Here is an 18994-nt window from a genome sequence, read left to right on the forward strand (position 1 = left end):
AGGGAAAATTCTCCTTTACAGAACAATACCACTTTCACAAATAAAGAAACAATAACAATTAGAAAATCACCATTTTGCAAACCTTATGAAAAAAGGGACTGACTCAGGTAAGTATTATTGTTGGGTACTAACATGACTAGGTGAAAAGTTGTTAGTAAACAGTATATCCATAGTGTCAGTCCATTGATTGTTAACTGTTACAGGAAAAACTACCTTTATACTGAAGATTTGGTGTTTATCACTTAAACAGAATGATTAAATGTCACATCTGTGAGAGTTAATCTGATAATTGAGACTTTTGATGATACAAAATGAAATATATTTGTGAAGTGTTAATTAAAAGTGTTTAAGTTGACTCCAATCAAGTCTTTGGCCTTAACTTCTAATTTACAGAAGGCAATATACCACATGCAACAAGCAGCTAAATCCTGAATGTGAAACACGTTGATAACTGCTTTCTTAATAGAGGGAAAACTAAAGGACTGTTCTAGATAAATGAAACAGATGTAAAAATCATATATAACATGTGAAAAATATGTGTGAAAATTGACTAGATAAATGGGAGATATTTAAACACAGATTAGGTATTTAGGATTATGGAAGTTCATCTTTTTTGAGCTATTGTGGTTATGTAAATGATCTTTTTTAATGAGATACATTCAGAAACAAAATGTAAATTACTTTCTAATTGTTTAGTAAAAAACATGGTAAGATATTAATTTTAAAATCTATATGGGTACAGTTCATTTTGTTATTTTAAGTTTTTCTGCATATTTGACAAATTTCCTAAAAAAAGTAATGGAAAATAAGACTGTTTGCTAAAAGTCTGTTGAATTACTCATAGGTCAGACAATTCTAAAAGTGGAAAAAACACACAAAGATCTAGGATTCTGCACTATTATTCTATTATTTTATAAGGGCATCAATTGCCTCTGTGCATCAGTGGAAGACTATAAATGCATTATTTACATAAACCACAAAAAGGCGGGAAATACACAGTAATGCAAAGAAAGGCGCTATGGGTGGTTAACACTCCACACATTCATTCCAATGCAAAGAAGTGGGGATGAAGCAACATCAAAAAACTTTATCTTAAATACAACTTATTTTTTCATAACTATGGAATAAGCATAATTTGAGCACTTTGAAACCTGAACTTTGTGAAGGATGATACCATGAAATCAAGGGTAACTAATGTCAAGAAAAAGGAAAGTAACAATTTTTTTTTTTCCCCAAGAAAACATTCAAAAACATAGCCTTGAAGGTGCTAGCACCCCAGCCTCTCCTTCAGCACCTGTTTGTAGAATAAACAGCAATGTCTAAGTGAAGCTGTATGGTCAATATAGGCTTAAATTGACATTTATGGTACCAGAAATTATATAATTTTCCCCTCATTTAGCTCAGGAAAATCATCTTGTGCAAAGATGTCCCATGATTTCTGATTTTCCATTTTTAAGCAATCCCTATTACCCAGTAAATATTTGTTAAACATTTGTTTGATGCATGCACAAAAAAGTTACTTCCAGTTCTACCAATTTCACTTCATGTCAGTCAATTCTACCGTGTTACTCAACTCTCTATAACTTTATTAATTCAACCAACTTATATTGATCATGTGCAATCTCAAGGCCCTAGAGGAACATAGAACAAGATGAAATCTCAGCCTTATATTCTTAGAGTGGAATGCTACGGATATTAAATACATAGTATTTTTACCTATTTTTGCCAGTTTTCCTCGTTAGGACCCATAAACTTAGTTATCATTGTTTAATGATTACTATGTCAGTTTCTGCATCGGTGCTATTTCCAATGAAGAATTTTTTCCCTGATCTTAAGAATAACCTCTATTTTCACAAACAAAGGAGTACCAGGCTTCCAATTATTCTTTTAAAATCAGTCATTTTTAAAGCTTCTTATAAATGGGCTGTTTTGCCTTTTTATTTCACTAGTCTTATTTCCTTAGATAAAGCAAGTCCAATTATATAATTTCATGTTATATGATACCTATGTATTCTCTTTCCCACAGCAGAAGAGCCACAGGGGAAAACTGAATTCAGGAATCAGATGAAAAAAATGGGAATGTATGCCTAGTTTTTCCTTCAAGATAACCTTGGATGTAAAAATCTGGTGAAACTAAAGTTAACCTGTTTTAAAGATTAATATTATCTTGGGGTATTTAATTTTTGCCTATTTAAATCTATACATGTCTAGGGGTTATATACACTAGTTTCTCTGTCCTAACAAATCATCTTTCATTAAGCTTTGCTTCCTTTAATGTTTCAGTATTTGAGGGAAAGTGCAGTTAAATAGTGGTTGCACAGAAATCTTTTTTTTTTAAAGTGTATTTTTAAGATAATACCTTTATTTTATTTAGTTTTGTATGTGGTGCACAGGATCAAACCCAGTGCCTTATATGTGCTAGGCAAGCACTCCACCACTGAGCCACAAACTCAGCCTGCACAGAAACCTTTAAGATACTTTCAACTGTTTTTTGTTTTTTCTCCAAACCTATTGGATCCACATGGCAGTTATGGCATAACAGGAAAATGGGGAAGTAACCTTTACTATTTTAAGGCTTAAAAGTTGGGAAGAAATGAAGGCCCAAAAGCATTTTTTTCTTTTCTATGATTCCAGGATTACTCTCCAGTGTGAAATCTACTTGATGGATACTATCCCAAGTAACATTCATAAGGCCTCAAGAAGTCTATGACATACATTGAGTTGATGAGTTACAGGTTTTGAATGTCCTTTCATATTTTTATCTGAAATGAATTAAACATATCAAATAAAGGCTAAGTCAATGAAGGTTCCTTTTTAAATTTCATATCAAATTTAAATGTTATATTCATATTACTGATACTTCTGTTGAGTACCTAACATATTGCACTTCTTCAGATTTATTTTTAATAACGTTTTAACACACAGAGCACACAGGGTAAAATTTAAGTGATCAAGTTGAAAAACCTAAATGAAGTCTCCCATATACATTAATTACGATGTTTGACACCCGTATGAACACGTTGATGCTGAATAAGGTTTGTACTCTGGGTGAAGGTTTTACCACATATACGACATGCATAGGGCTTCTCTCCTGTGTGAATTCTCTGGTGTTGAATAAGGCATGTTCTCTGGCTAAAATCTTTGTCACATTCATTACATTTATAGGGTCTCTCCCCAGTATGAGTTCTCTGATGTTGATTAAGTGATGAAGAATAAATAAAAGCTTTCCCACATTCATTACACTTATAGGGTTTCTCTCCAGTATGAATTCTTTGATGTTGGGTAAGATTTGCACCCTGTCTATAAGCTTTCCCACATATATTGCATTTAAAGGGTTTTTCTCCATTGTGAATCCTTTGATGTTGAGTAAGATGCACACTCTGGCTGAATGCTTTCCCACACACACTACATTTATATGGTTTCTCTCCAGTATGTGTTCTATGATGCTGAGTAAGGTTTGCACTCTGGCTGAAGGCTTTCCCACATATATTACATATATAGGATTTTTCTCCAGTGTGAGTAGTTTGATGTTGAATAAGAGTTGAGGAATGAGCGAAAGCCTTTCCACATTCATTACACTTATAACACTTCTCTCCAGAATGAATTCTTTGATGTCGAATAAGGTAAGTGCTCTGACTAAAAACTTTCCAACACTCATTGCATTTATATGGTTTTTTTCCAGTATGTATTTTTTGGTGCTGAAGAAGGTGTGTACTCTGACTGAAAGTTTTCCCACATTCATTGCATATGTAAGGTTTTTCTCCAGTATGAACTCTTTGATGATTAATCAGTGATGAACTATGACTGAAGGTTTTACCACATTCCAAGCATTTATATGGTTTCTCTCCAGTATGTGTCCTTTGATGTATAGTAAGGTGTGCACGCTGGCTAAAGTCTTTTCCACAATCATCACACTTGTAGGGTTTCTCTCCAGTGTGAATTCTCTGATGTATAGTGAGGTGTGCACGCTGGCTGAAGGCTTTACCACACTGGTGGCATTCATATGGTTTCTCTCCAGTATGCATTCTCTGATGTGCAATGAGGGATGAGATATGCCTAAACTCTTTCCCACATTCTTCACATTCATAAGATTTCTCTTTGGCATGCGTACTTTGGTGTTTCAGGAGGGATGGGTATTTCCTAAATTTTTTCCCACACACATTACATTTATAAGGCTTCTCTCCAGGAAGTATTTTCCCATGTACAATACCATATGAGACATTATTGAAGTTTGCCTTGCTTTCATTATAGATAGAAGTTTTATTATCTGATTGTATATCAAAATGTACAATTAGGTTTGAATGCTTTCCAAAATTATTTCTATATATATCATATTTACTAAGATATTCTTCGGTAGGATCTTCTTCTTGTGAAAGGACTGACTTCAAACTGAAATCACTTTCATTAGTGGGAAATTTCTTGAAGATATTTGTTGCTTCTCTCTCTAACCTGTCATCATAGTCATATGAGTCTTCCATTTTGATGGTCTGAGTTCCATCCTGTTTGACTTTAGGAATATCTTCTATGGGAGTACATGTTTGGGCTTCAGTTTCCCATTCTGAAAATGAAAACGAATATAAAAAGTCTTCCTCTGTTTGTCAAAAAGAAAACATAATAATATGAATACAGTGCCTAAAGACTATAACTCTGACAATCTCATTAGCATGATCTCTAAAGTTCAGGAAAGGAGACTAAGAAAGCAGCAAAAAGGAGACTACATCATTGAAAACAGAGAGGCTTCTCACTATTCATCCTAGGTACAGAGTAAATAAAACAGATGAAGTCAGGTTACAGTGCAAAGAGAAGCGAAAACAGCAGATAGGGCTATGGGGGATAACTTGGGATAGCTGCATGGAGTAATTTATATGTTCTCATAAAGCAAGCATGCTGACTCTTATCACTCTCTCTTTCACTCTACTCTGCATAATCCTATATAACATTCCTAAATCAATCTCATGGAATATTTTCTTTGTGTTCATACTGGGGATTGAACCCAGGGGTGCTTTACCACTGAGCTACATTCTCAGCCTACATTTTATTTTTAATTTTGAGACAGGATGTTGCTAAGTTGCTTCGGGCCTTACTAAGTTGCTGAGGCTGGCTCTGAACTTGCAATCCTCCTCCCTCAGCCTCCTGAGACACTGTGATTACAGGTGTGTTGTACCACCATGCCTATCTCACAGAGTGCTTTCTATGCTCAAGTATCTCTAGTGTATCTTCAGTAGCCTGAAGCAATTTTTCTCAAAGTACAATCTCCAGAGCAGTATTATAAGCATCACTATTCCCTAGAAATGTATTAAAATTATTGGGTCCCAGCCAGACATACTGAATTAGAAACTGTGGTGGTGGGGCTGAACAATTTGCTTTAGCAAGCACTGAGAGTAGTTTTGCTGCATGCTAAAGTTTGAGGACCACTGGTTTATCAGGATACAAGTTAAAGAGAGGATGGGGAATGTAGCTCAGCAGTAGAGTACTTGCCTAGCATGTGCAAGGTTCTTGCTTCTATTCTCAGTATCAGGAAACAAAATAAAACATAACATAAAACATATGAAAAAATGTTCTACATCTCTAGTAATAAGAGAAATGCAAATCAAAACCACCCTAAGATTCCATCTCACCCCAATTAGAATGGCTATTATCAAGAATACAAGCAACAACAGGTGTTGGCGAGGATGCGGGGAGAAAGGTACACTCATACATTGCTGGTGGGGCTGCAAATTAGTACAGCCACTCTGGAAAGCAGTGTGGAGATTCCTTAGAAAACTTGGAATGGAACCACCATTTGACCCAGCTATCCCACTCCTTGGCCTATACCCAAAGGACTTAAAATCAGCATACTACAGAGATGCAGCCACATCAATGTTCATAGCTGCTCAGTTCACAATAGCCAGATTGTGGAACCAACCTAGATGTCCTTCAATTGATGAATGGATAAAGAAACTGTGGTGTATATATACAATGGAATATTACTCAACCATAAAGAATGATAAAATTATGGCATTTGCAGGCAAATGGATGAAATTAAAGAATATCATGCTAGGTGAGATAAGCCAATCTCAAAAAACCAAAGGACGAATGATCTCGCTGATAAGCGGATGATGACACATAATGGGGCGTGGGAGGGGTTAGGGTTAGGGTTAGGGAGGGGGGCAAGAATGGAGGAAGGAAGGACTGTATAGAGGGAAAAGAGGGGTGAGAGGGGTGGGGGGAACAACATTACCCTATGTAAATTTATGATTACACAAATGGTATGCCTTTACTCCATGTACAAACAGAGAAACAACATGTATCCCATTTGTTTACAATTAAAAAAAAATAACAGAGAAAGACAAAGTTCAAAATACCTCCACTTGGCATTTAGTCTCCAAAGAATCTATCTTTTCTATTCTACTGTATCCTCTACACTTCATATTTTACACTTAGTTTGAAGTTATTCACTATTTCCATAGGGTCTATAGGTTCTATGCTAATCCCAAACTCTAGGTCTTTCATGATACCTTCTCTACCTATTATAAAAGATGTTTATAGTCCAGCTCCTTATTAGAACTTAAAATATAGTGTAGGTTGATTCATATATAAAATTGTCTTTTTTATAGGTCAAAATGGCTGATTATTAACAATCTTGGCATGGTTCAACCTAATATAATATTGGGTTTATGATGGAATTTGGCCTTACATGATTATTTTGCAATTTTGTGTGTTTCTTTTATTTTCAACTTATACATAAACCCTAGGAATAACTTATGTTTCTTTTACATTTCCTTCAGAAAATTGGCTCAAGACTTTGGATATGGTAGCCACTCAATTTAACTGATAAAATAAATAACAATAATTTGTAAAAAGGTGAACTCAAAGAGTATACACATACACAAAACCAAATACGCAAATAACTGGCTATAAGGCAGTCAAGTATATATTTGTTGATGCCTATTATGTTTCCAGTATGATAATTTGAAACAAATTTCATCTTATAACCCTTTGAAATGGGGGGAAACATATAACCTGTATTAAAATTTATATACAGTAATATCAAATGCAGAATTTAAAATATAGGAAAATGGTAATAGTTTAGAAACTTTTTAAGATGCAGCTCAATGTATTTTATCTTTATCAACATATTCATTCAGAAGAAGAGTATGGGGACTGGGGAGATAGCTCAGTTGGTAGAGTGCTTGCCTTGTAAGCACAAGGCCCTGGGTTCAATCCCCAGCACCCCCCCAAAAAAAAATAACCCAGAAGAAGAGTATGTAGATATTGAAAATAATAGCTACATAAATCAGTGAGGGACTGGTTAGAGTATAGGGTAATAGAATATTAATAACTAATAAAAATAGGTCTAGGTACATTTATATGAAAAGGTATACAGGACACATGATTAAGTGAAGAAAAGTAGGTAGGCAGCAGGTAGAGTAAGATCCCACCTATGTAAAGATATGCTCTATGTATAATAGACAGGCACAGATGGACATTGATAACCTAAGGAGAGAAGGTACTGGTACTGACTAAGGGGAGGGAGACAATATGTAATTTGCTTCCCTGTAGTGCTTGAATTTACAAACTACTTTTTCAAAATAAAAAAAATCATAACTGACACTGTAAAATGTTTAGAAGTAATGTTAAATGAAAAAAGTAGTATCATAACTAGTATAAAGACATATTAAATGAAATGGAAAAGTAATAAGATTATAGTTTTTATCTTACAATTATTAACCAATTTGCTATATTACTTTTTCTGCTATTTAGTACTAGAAATGTTATTATTCTGTTGTTATAGAAGGAAAAAAAAATTAAAACCAACTTTCTCAAACCAGGATTTGTTACCCTGCCCCAAAATAACAAAATGAGAACGTAAGTGAACTGAACAGGTATATACACACAAAAAAAGGAGGAGCTAGTACCATAAGCTCAGTTTAACTTCAATGTAATCAGAATCAGTCTATGGCAGTCTACATATACCTGAAAAGAAAGTATTACAGTTAAGTTTTTATTTTTGTAGTGCTAGGAATCAAACCCAGGGCCTCACACATGCTAGGCAAGTACTCTACCACTGAGCCACATCCCCAGCCCTACAGTTATGATTAACAAGCTTAAGCAACAGTTTTAATGATGACCATGAACATATGCTACTATAATAATACATTTTAAAAAATCAGATCATTAGAACTTAAAAACTGACATCAGTAAGCAGGGCTTAAATATGTGTATATACCTAACCAAAATGGTTAGTAAGAAGTGGTTATATATTGGCTAATATTAGATCAAACAGTGGTCTAATATTTCTAATAGAGATGATCAGTATTGACTTAGGTAATCAAGGAGCGCCTCAGTGGAGAGGTATGATTTGAGCTCAGCCTGAAGAATGGCTAGTTCCTATATAAACAAAGAACTATGAAAGTTCTAAGACTGTAATGGTTATTGAAGACCAAAAGTACTATTCTATTTATGAATTACCAAAGTTTCCATTTCCTGAAGTAAAACTGATTAGGTATTCTAACTAAATGCTCAATTTATTATATATCTCTGAGATGGCAAGACAGTAAAATCCTCAGAGGCCAAAAATCAAGTAAAAGCAGGAAGGCAGCTGGGCATAGTGGCGCATGCCTATAAACCCAGCAGCTTGGGAGTTCAGGCAGGAGGATCACAAGTTCAAAGACAGCCTCAGCAACTTAGTGAGATCCTTTCTCAAAAATAAAAAAGGACTAAGGATGTGGCTCAGGGATTAAGTACCCCTGGGTCCAATCCTCAGTAAAAGAAACAAAAACAAAAACAAAAAAAGCAGGAAGGCAGTTACAACTGAAGTTGGCTGCTTGAGATGGCTCCTTAATCCCACTGATAACCTTGAGCTTCCACTTTAAGGGTGCAAGGGCTCATGGGTCAGAAGCCAAAGCTTGGGGCCCAACCACAGGTGAAGATGGGAGGAATCCCCTGCAAGGAGGATTAAATATGCAAGAATAACAAAACCCCAAAAAACTAATCTCTGAAGAGGAAAAGAAATAATCTGTCTTGGTGTTTGTTCTCTTGGAGGAGCAAAATCTCTTCTCAAAATGCATAACCACAAACTGCCCCTTCCTGGGCATTTATAGCCCTAACTTGTGCTCTTTGAAGGGTCTAAAAAACTCCTCATGCTGTGAAGTTAGGTTTAAGTACTCACAGATTGGCAGCATCTCCCAAACACTATACTGTCCAGGCTCATTTCCATCACAGTTCATGTTTTCTCACTGTTTACAGTGTGCTGAATTGATTCTCCAATGAATTTAGTGAGCTATAGGTGTAATTTGTACCATTCTGCCAATTAAAGGCCATAAATTATGAAAAATAATGTTTTTCAAATAGTATGAACCTTGAAATATCTAATGACCAAAGTTAATTTTTTTTAAAACAGTGAAGCAATTCACTCTAAGATAGTATAGAATATTCTGTTATTAACTATTACTATTAACATTGTATTCTAGCATCAAGATTAGTAAACATATAAGAAGTCTAAATAAGAAAAAAAAGGAATAGGAAAGCAAGATGCAAGGGTATACATAGTGTTCTTCTGTATACAAAAGGAGATATAAGAATATATCAATGATTTATTTTTTGCAAAGAGAAAATAGGACAGATAAAAAACTAGAAACAAATGAATATGGTTATCTATAGGCAGTGGATGGTAAAATGCAGAAGGTATGGGAGTGCATATCTTTTTATATAGTTTTGACTTCTGAAAATGTTTTTATGTTTTAATGTTTTTACATACTCAAAAATGTAAAATAAAAAATAATTTAAAAAGAAGAAAACACTCCTCGTAGTGGAGTATATTCTAAGGACTAAAAGGACTGCAAGGAAATCTTGAATATTCTAGATAGTTTGGTAGTGACCCTGGTGTAACTCTGAAACTATTTCTGTTTGTAACATATGATAGAACAAATAAGTAAATACACTGATTGTGGTGAAAAACAGCTTCTTCAGTATATGGGAAAGAAATCACAAAATGCAATATGGGAATATATAAAATGAAAAAGTCTTGTGGTATTGAGTTTGAATTGAGTTATGAGTAAGAACTCATGACTTAAAAAAAAACTGCTGGGCACAATGGTGCATGTCCGTAATCCCAACAGTTTGGGAGGCTGAGGGAAGAGGATCGTGAGTTCAAAGGCAGCCTCGGAAACCTAGTGAGAACCTAAGCAACTTAGTGAGACCCTGTCTTTAAATAAAGTATAAAAAAGGGTTAGGGATGACTCAGTGGTTAAGGACCCCTGGGTTCAATCCCTGTGTGCATGTAGGCATAGGTAACAATCCAATTGTTATGTATAATTATAATGTACCAATAAAAAATATGGAAAAAAAACATTGGAAAAAAATGTGAAAGAAACAAACAAAAACTTCTGACACAACAGGGATGATCCCTAAAGACATTATGGTGAAATAAACCAGTAAAACAACAAAAAAACAAACCTGACTGGGATTGTGGCTCAGTGGTATGAGACACTGGATTCAAGTCTCAGCACCGCATATTAATAAATGAATAAAATAAAGATCAATCAACAACTAAAAAATTTTTTTAAAAAATCAAATACTGTATAATTTCACTCATGCTATATCTAGAATTGTCAAATTCATAGAAACTACATACATATGTATTTACCAGCCCCATCAACTGAACCAAGTTTCCTTGGAGAAATTCCAGGTCTAAGGTAAGTAAAAGGGGAGCCTAAAGAATATTTTGTTGGGCTGGGGTTGTAGCTCAGTGGTAGAGCACTTGCCTCACATGGGTGGGGTGCTGGGTTTGATCCTCAGCACCACATAAATAAATAAAGTAAAGGTATCATGTCCATCTACAACTAAAATTTTTAAAAAGATTATTTTGTTATACCAGAAAGTAAGGAAATGCTCAAAGACTAATAAATTGTGTCAAAAAGATGGTGGACTTGGTTTGAATGACTCACATTGCCCAAATATGGGGCAGTGGGGTATCAAAACAAACAAACAAACAAATAAAACTAGAATGAATAAACTAGTAACACTTTGAATTTTTAAAATTTCTATAGTCCACGTATGTGGTTCATACACATGAAAATTGGGTAGGAGGAAGACCTAATCTTTATAGAAGAATGCTATTAATCATTTAGAAGAGATGACTGAATCAAAAAAATAACGATTTCACAATCAGCAATTTAACAAGGCAAGGATTATCAATGTTAAAAACCTAAAGTAAAAGGTTGTCAAGGAATAGAACAGTTATGTGTCCTTAAAGTATCACTCCATAGATTACTTATTAATTACAGAGGGAAAAAAATGCATCTTTAAAATGAAGAGGTCATGTAGACAGTGCCTTAAACAAACTGAGCTTTATCAATGATAAGACAAACTGACATTACAAGCCTCTTGAGGAAATGCATGAAAAGCAATATCACCTTTGAAATATTTTTGACAAAAGTTTAATCAATCTAATTAAGAGGAAACAATCAGGCAAATCTAGATTGTGGGTCATTCTTAAAAAAAAAAAAACTGGTTTGGATCCTTTAAAAAAAACTCAATAATCATGAAAGTTTAAGTGGCACATGCCTGTAATTACAGCAGCATGGGAGGCTGAGACAGGAGGATCACAAATTCAAAGGCAGCCTCAACAACTGAGTGAGGCCCTAAACAACTTTACAAGAGCCTGTCTCAAAATAAAATATTCAAAAGGTTGGGGATCTGGCTCAGGAGTTAAGCACTGCTGGGTTCAATCCCTAGTACCAAAAAAAAAAAAAAGACAAGAAAAAAGATTGGAGAACACTTCTATGTTAAAAAGGACTAATGATGTGAGATAAATAAATGGCATTTATTTCAACTGGATCCTAGACTGGGGAGAAAAATATCTATAAAGGATATTTGAGGAAATCTGAATATTTGACCATGTATATCAATAACATTATTGCACAAATGTTAAATATCTGGAGTGAGAGAATGGTGGTGTGCTTACATAGAAGAATGTTCATGCTTTTAGGAAATATTCAGGGGTAAGATGTTATGACAAGCTTCCAAATGGTTCAGTGCAAAAACAAAGTTATGTGTAAAATGTTTAAATGATGATAATTAGTGATTTCAAATGAAAAGTATGTAGTTGTTCAATATATTGTGTTTGTAAGTTTTCTTTAGGTTTGAAATCTTAAAACTGTGGAGGAGAGAAGAAATGAACTGTACCAATCAAAAAGGCCATCAATGGGGACAAGTTCAATAAATTATAAGTGCTTGCTTCGGCAGCACATATACTAAAATTGGAACGATACAGAGAAGATTAGCATGGCCCCTGCGCAAGGATGACATGCAAATTCGTGAAGCGTTCCATATTTTTTTATGTTCAGGGTTAGGGTTAGGGAGTGGGGCAAGAATGGAGGAAGGCAGGATTGTATAAAGGGAAAAGAGGGGTGGGTGGGGTGGGGGGGAAGGGGGAAAAATGGCAGAATGAATCAAACAACATTGCCCTGTATAAATTTATGATTACAAGAATGGTATGCCTTTACTCCATGTACAGAGAATCAAAAGGTAGCCCACTGGTCTACAATAAAAAAAATAATAATAATAAAATGCTCATAAAACCCCCCAAAAAATAAATAAATTATAAGACAACCAGAAAAATGTGATGCAGTTATTAAAAAAAGAATGAGAAAGCTCTTTACATGTTCATTTGGAACATTTTTCAAGATATATATTCAGGACTGGGGTTGCAGCTCAGTGGTAGTGCTTGCCTCGCATGTGTGAGGCATTGGGTTTGATTCTCAGCACCACATAAAAATAAATAAAGATATTGTATCCATCTACAACTAAAAATATTTTAAAAATATCCTTTAAAAAAAAGATATATTTTTAAGTAAAATAAGCCAAGAACAGAACAATATGCGTAGTATGCTGTTTATGTTGAAAAATGGAGGAAAAATTTTTATGTTGACTTTATGTGCAAAAAACCCAATCAACCATCCAAACAAACCCCAAATAGATACCTGAAACAACAGTTTACCTCCAACATAGAGCCAGAATTTTATTTAAAAATAAAAAATTACTAAAGTCATTTAAAAAATCCAGGTTTTTATTCTGGAGATAAATAGTTGTTCCATACTTATTCTGGCAGGAGACCTCTACAGGAAAACAGTGGTTAATGGTCAAGATCTGATAACAGTGGTTGCTGCTGGAAGATGTAGGAACTGGGTGAATGTGGTATGCAGGTGGGAGACTTTTGTCTGTATATATGGCTTTACATATTTTTAAATTTTAGAATCTTGTGAATATATTACATTTTAAAATAACTAGAAAATAAAAAAGAAGGGAATTAAGAAAGTAGAGACAGGGAGATATAGGGGTTTGTTAGTAAACAGAAAAAAAGAAATTCAAATGTAAGTTTTGAAAATGGAGCAATGAAAGTCCCAGAGAAGTTCTAAGAGATGGTACCTACAGGTCATATAAGGATAAAATGAGAAGAGACATAGGGGAAAGGTACCAAAATAATGTTTGGAAACTCTCTTCCTGAAGATGTTCTCTGTAAGAAAGCAATACCAAACAGCTGAGAATTCTTTACCAGCTGCTATGACTTTGCAGAGAGTGACCTGGCCATATTTGAAAAATAATCTCAACATACTTTGGATTTAGACTATTAAGTGCAAAGAAGCTCATGTGCTGGTTTTTCTCTTACCTGGACTAGGGCCTTCTAAAATTTCTTTTATCACCATCCATGGTTCTTCCAATATGGGAATCACAGTTGGTCTGTACACTGTCAGTCCTGTTCAGGAGGAACATAACAAATTTTATCCTGGACAATAAATAGCTTTCAGAAATTTATTACCTGACTTAGACTTCTATAGGAAAATAATAGTTCAGGGACATTATTTAATAAGAGAATTAGGTCTCATCCTTTTCAGGGCAAGGATTAAAAATTTCCTGCTACCCAAGAGAATGTGTGTTTGGAGATCCTAGGGGAAGAACTCTTCCCTTTGAACAGCAGAGAACAGGCAATGCAGTGTTGACTAGCCATCAAGTGGCAGCACTGTGAAACTGTGAATTAAGACTTTCATTAGTAATCTTTCATTTGGGAAAAAGGAGAACAGTCATTTTTGTGCTGAATGAGATGAAACACTCATCTCTAGACCTTACTTTTAGCCAAGTACTTCAGAGCCTTCTTAACAACTAGGGGCAGAAAGATACCCTGGTGGGCCCACTGGGAGGAGAGGTGTGGACAATCCTTACCTAGAGAAACCATGTTCCAATAGTTTTGTAATGTCACTGTCTTGTACAATTCCTTCTGTACAGGACGCATTAGCTCCCAGTCCTCTTGGGTGATGTCTACAGCCACATCTTTGAATGTCATTGATTCCTAAAATATCAAATACAACTTAACTTGGCTCAAGAACTAGTGGAAAGGGAGACAGTAAGACTGAGTATGCATGTGGTGGTGGGGTTACGGGGTCATAGAATCTTAAATTTTAGGACCTAAAAATTGTCTAGTCAAAACCAGCACCTAATGTATAAACTCATCCATAGCATCCTTTAATGACCCTAAAGTGAGGTTTGAAAATAAAGTAGAATTTATTGTTTTCAGTTAGTACTAGAGCACACATTGGTGGTTCTGTTTTAAAGAAGAAAGGGTAGGTCAAGGAATACAGTCAGTGGTGCAGACAGCACTTGCCTAGCATGCTCAAGTCCCTAGGGTTTGATCCCCAGCACCACCTCACATTCATACCCCCTGCCAAAAAAGAAAAAGAGGAAGAAAAAGGAGGAGAAAGAGGTTTTGAATTTTAAGGACACATGACAGAGTTGAATGATTTTCATGTTTTGTCTTAAGACAAATTCAAGGGGCTAGGGTTGTGGCTCAGTGGTAGAGTGCTTGCCTAGCATGTGTGAGGCACTGGGTTTGATTCTCAGCACTGCATATAAATAAATGAATAAAAATAAAGGTCTTATGAACATCTAAAAAGAAATTTAAAAAATAATAAATTCAACATGTTAAAATAAAATGTTTTATATACTCTATAATATAAATGTAATGTTTTTTTGATTCTTTTAAAAAATAAAACTGAAACCAACAACCACATTGTTGAATCACACTGTACTTTTAGATGCATTTCACAATTCAGGAAGGCTAGTATCCCTTTTTGCTTCTTTTTGTTAAAAATATTTCTGGATTACTCTTACCTGTTAGTTTTATTCATATGATTATCATGATTTAAAAGAACTGCATTAAATTTATAATTGAGAAAGAAGTGACCACAGTTTCTTTTATGTTCTATAAGATGATATACAACATGAAAAATGCAAAACTTATACTATGCTTAGTTTTAGATATTTTATGTTTTTAAAATTTTATCATCTGATTTTTATGTATATGTAAAAGAGAGATACATTTTTGCATGATATCAGTCATTTTACTCAACTTTTCGATTACTGTTTCTAACAGTTTTTCCCTTGGTTTTCTTAGTTCTCCACATGAATGTTCACATCAACTATAAATAATTATTTTAATTTGGTTGTCCAAGGCTTTTTAATTTAGGCCATGTATATTTTTCCAGTAAACCTTTCTCTTAAGGTGTCTAGAATTGCTATTCTTTAATATAACACCTCTCATGATCAAACAATAATACCACAGAATGCACGAGCCTTTACTTATTAATGAGGAAAAATAATATTAGCAAATATTATTTATTAATCACTTATGGTAGTATAGGGTAACCACAAGTCTCATAATGTTTTATTCTTATAATCTAAGAGGTAAATTCTACATATTGAAAATAAGTAACTCAGGCTGAGTGGTTGAATATCTTACTTCAAATCACAAATTCAATGACAGAGTCAAGATCTCATCTGGCTGTGTAGGTTAATCTTTTAATCTCTATATGGTATTGCTAACTTAAAAGTCAAGGAGTGAGGAAAGGCAAGGAAAAGGCAAGCACATTTTACTGAACAGTTCAAGGTAATGAAGGAGAGAAACTGAGGCTTAGATCCTAGTTTGGGCTTTTGAGGGTTAAGTAGTTATTGAGTAGGGTTCACAACACAAAATGTTCTCTCATACTAAGAAAGCACTTTAAAATCACAGAAGAAACTCAAACTCACTTTGGTCACTAAGTCATTGAGCCACCCTGCTTGGAAAGCATGTCTTCCTCTGGGATCTTCCTCTGGAATCACCTGGGAAAGGGCAGAGTTCTGAGGAACTATGGAAGAGAAAGAAACCATTATGGAGATTAGTCCTGTTCACATAGCCTAGGAAATCTTTCACCAAATACATGCCTACACTTTTCTTTCTCTTTTAATGGGATTGAACCTAGGGACTCACACCTGCTAGACAAGTACTCTACCACTGAGCTCCATGCCAGTCCTTTTATTGTGAGACCAGAGTCTTACTAAATTGCAGAGGCTGGACTTGAACTTGTGATCCTCTTGCTTCAAACTCTGGAGTAGTTGGGATTATAAGTATGGGTCAGTGTGCCTGGCTAAATGCTTAAGATTTTTCTTTTTAAAAAAAATTTATTTATTTTTATGTGGTGCTGAGGATTGAACCCAGTGCTTCACATGGAGGCAAGTACTTCACTACTGAGTTACAACCCCAGCCCTAGACTTTTCATATGAGACATGAAAAAGAAAGCTGAAAACAGCACTCATACTTCAAAGTCAGAGGGAAGGGCCAGTGATTTGTCCTAAGACATCAATGCAGAATTCAAAAACAAGTCTACTTTGGGACTGTTAGGTATATGTAGAAAATTCAGAATTTTCTACTAAATCCTTATTTGATATAAAATTTGTGAGTTGCCTCTTTCTTAACATGGGAATATTCTTTGGAATTTCTACCTTTTTCTGGAAATCACAAAGCTAGTGATTTATTAATAGAGTGGTGTAAACCTCTGCAAGTTACCTTTCTGGGGTTCACACAGAGGTTAATTTGGTTATGTCTAGTGAATCGCTCATGAAATTCATCCTCTGTTCCTAAGCAATCTTGAAGGGGAACATCATGCAGGACAGAGCTCACGTTAAAGCCTTGTTCTCATGCACTCACTCACTCATCTTTGTTCTCTCCAATTTCTTTAAAAGAGCTATTCTCAGATGTGTTAACTGTCTTCTCTAACCACCCAGGGATTCCTCCCCTCTCTGCTCTACAATTCTCACCTTCCTCTTCTAGAATCTGAGTCAAATCCTCTACCAGAGTCACCACTTCCTCGCTGCTCTCTGGATACTGGGACTTTACCCAAGTCCTAACCTCCCCAGGCAGGATGGTCAGGAACTGCTCCAGCACCAGTAGCTCCAAGATTTGTTCCTTTGAGTGAATCTCAGGTCTCAGCCACTTAAGGCAGAGCTCTCGGAGTTGACTCAATGCCTTTCGAGGACCAGCCAGGTCTGGGTACAGAAAATTCCTAAAATTCTGCCGACAGGTCTCAGAATCACGCAAGAATCTTGAAGTAAGGGTTTGCTTCTCAACATTGTGGGTTCCACTTTGAACTTTGTCTGGTTTCCACATTAGAAGGATTTGGGAGTGTGAAGAACTGGTCATCCTCCTTCTTGAGGCTAACATTTCTATAGACAGGATAGTCAATCTGGCAATATCCTTTATTTCTCCAGTAATAAGCCAACCGCTTGAAGTCTTATGCTACAGCCACAAAACCATTTTTATCAAGGGCTGCTGTAGCCAGGGCAGAACAGAATATAGGTAGTTAGTGGCCTTAGTTACAAATCATGAGCCCAGAACTTGCAGGGATGAATGAGACCCTGAAACACAAGAATGGACCACAAGGTCAAGAATTTCTGGTGTACTTTGCTACACGTGCATACACACACATACACACACAAACAGACGCCTCAATGCACAAATAAACTAGACTTTACTTGGGTTTTCCTCCCTTTTATCCTTGAACTTGTAAGAGAACTTCAATGTGTTTGGGGGTAGTGGGAAGGATGGAGCTACCATAAAAAGGTGTTAGAAGCAATCATTGAAAGAATCCTGAGCAAAACGATTAATTTCTAATTTGTTGAAATAAAAATTAAACTTTTTTTTCAGAAAAAGATATTTGAGATTTTAGTTATTGATGTAACAGAAGCTGTAATGACTTAACTGGTCCTCAGGAATAGAGCAAATCTACCGTTACTGGGAATAAACTGGGAAGAAAATTTCTTAATAAATTGCTCAGGGTTCCCAAGGAAACTCGCATGAAAAAAGGGCACGTCATTTATCTGATTGATATGTTAATGCCGGCCTATTCCAGTTTTTCACTACTATCAGAGGCCTGAAAAGACAAGCCGGTTGGACTGGGAAGCAGTGGAAAAGATTGTTGTGATTGGAAACCATTTCAGTGCTTCTACAGGAAATAGTTCCTTAAGGATATTTTCGAAACCAGAAGAGAACCTCAGAAGTGGCCTGATCTGCAGGCGAACCCACACCCACCTGTCCCCGTGCTCCAGCTCTGCGACCGACTGAACCACAGTCGTGACACCAAAGATAACTGTTTACAAGGTTCTGCGAAGATGCAAAGGCCTCGCCTCGCCTGCCACCCCTTCCCAGCAGGTCCCTCTTACTCCTTTTCAGATGGAGGTCGAGGACAGCCGGGACCCCAGCGACTTGCAACGATGGGTATGCGCGCTCCCTTCGCTGCCCCCACCCCCAGCTTCCACTCCCTCTGCCTTCCCTGCAGGCCGCGAGCGTTGACGGGCTCGAGATCTGGCCTTGATCGCATGGACACTCGCTCCCGGGACATCATTACCTGTCGCTGGGACCCCGTCACTCCGCGGCCAAAGCGGCCCGAGAGGCCACAGGCAACAATGGCGGCGGCGTCTCGGGCGCCTGCGTGGCGGGCTCTGTTCCGCGCTGCAGAGGGGCCTCTGGCTCCGCCACTTCTCTTCTCGGGAAGGATTACGCGACTCCAGAAGTAGCCGCACGTTCCAACCCGGTGCTGAGAAACCCGGCCTGAAACCCCCTCACCTCGGCTTCACCGCGACCTCACCTCTGCGCCACTGCGCATGTGCGCCAGGAGAAAGCTGCGCGCTCGCAGAGCCAATTGGA

The 18994-nt window shown here is 36.3% G+C and overlaps 1 protein-coding gene and 1 non-coding gene across 2 annotated transcripts; one reads left to right on the forward strand and one right to left on the reverse strand.

Moving 5' to 3' along the window:
• Positions 1-747: 747 nt before the first annotated feature.
• Positions 748-18937, reverse strand: Znf287 (zinc finger protein 287). Its single transcript, XM_047545370.1, has 6 exons — positions 18696-18937; positions 17110-17706; positions 16063-16160; positions 14203-14329; positions 13652-13738; positions 748-4558 (listed from the first exon to the last, which is right to left on the reverse strand). The coding sequence occupies exons 2-6, from the start codon at positions 17510-17512 to the stop codon at positions 2988-2990; spliced, it is 2286 nt and encodes a 761-aa protein (XP_047401326.1). The 5' UTR covers positions 17513-17706; positions 18696-18937; the 3' UTR covers positions 748-2987.
• LOC124981616 (U6 spliceosomal RNA) lies at positions 12213-12319 on the forward strand. The gene has a single exon (XR_007108105.1). It is a non-coding gene; the product is annotated as a U6 spliceosomal RNA (small nuclear RNA).
• Positions 18938-18994: the final 57 nt, after the last annotated feature.

The sequence above is a fragment of the Sciurus carolinensis genome, chromosome 3, assembly GCF_902686445.1.
Source record: "Sciurus carolinensis chromosome 3, mSciCar1.2, whole genome shotgun sequence".
Classification (NCBI taxonomy): domain Eukaryota; kingdom Metazoa; phylum Chordata; class Mammalia; order Rodentia; family Sciuridae; genus Sciurus; species Sciurus carolinensis.

Excerpts from the sequence above, each read along its gene's own strand:
- Znf287 (XM_047545370.1), bottom strand. The coding sequence starts at position 17,512 with ATGTTAGCCTCAAGAAGGAGGATGACCAGTTCTTCACACTCCCAAATC. Across the intron at positions 14,330-16,062 it reads TCAATGACTTAGTGACCAAA|GAATCAATGACATTCAAAGA; the intron begins GTGAGTTTGAGT and ends TTGATATTTTAG. Across the intron at positions 13,739-14,202 it reads TTGGAACATGGTTTCTCTAG|GACTGACAGTGTACAGACCA; the intron begins GTAAGGATTGTC and ends CCTCCTGAACAG.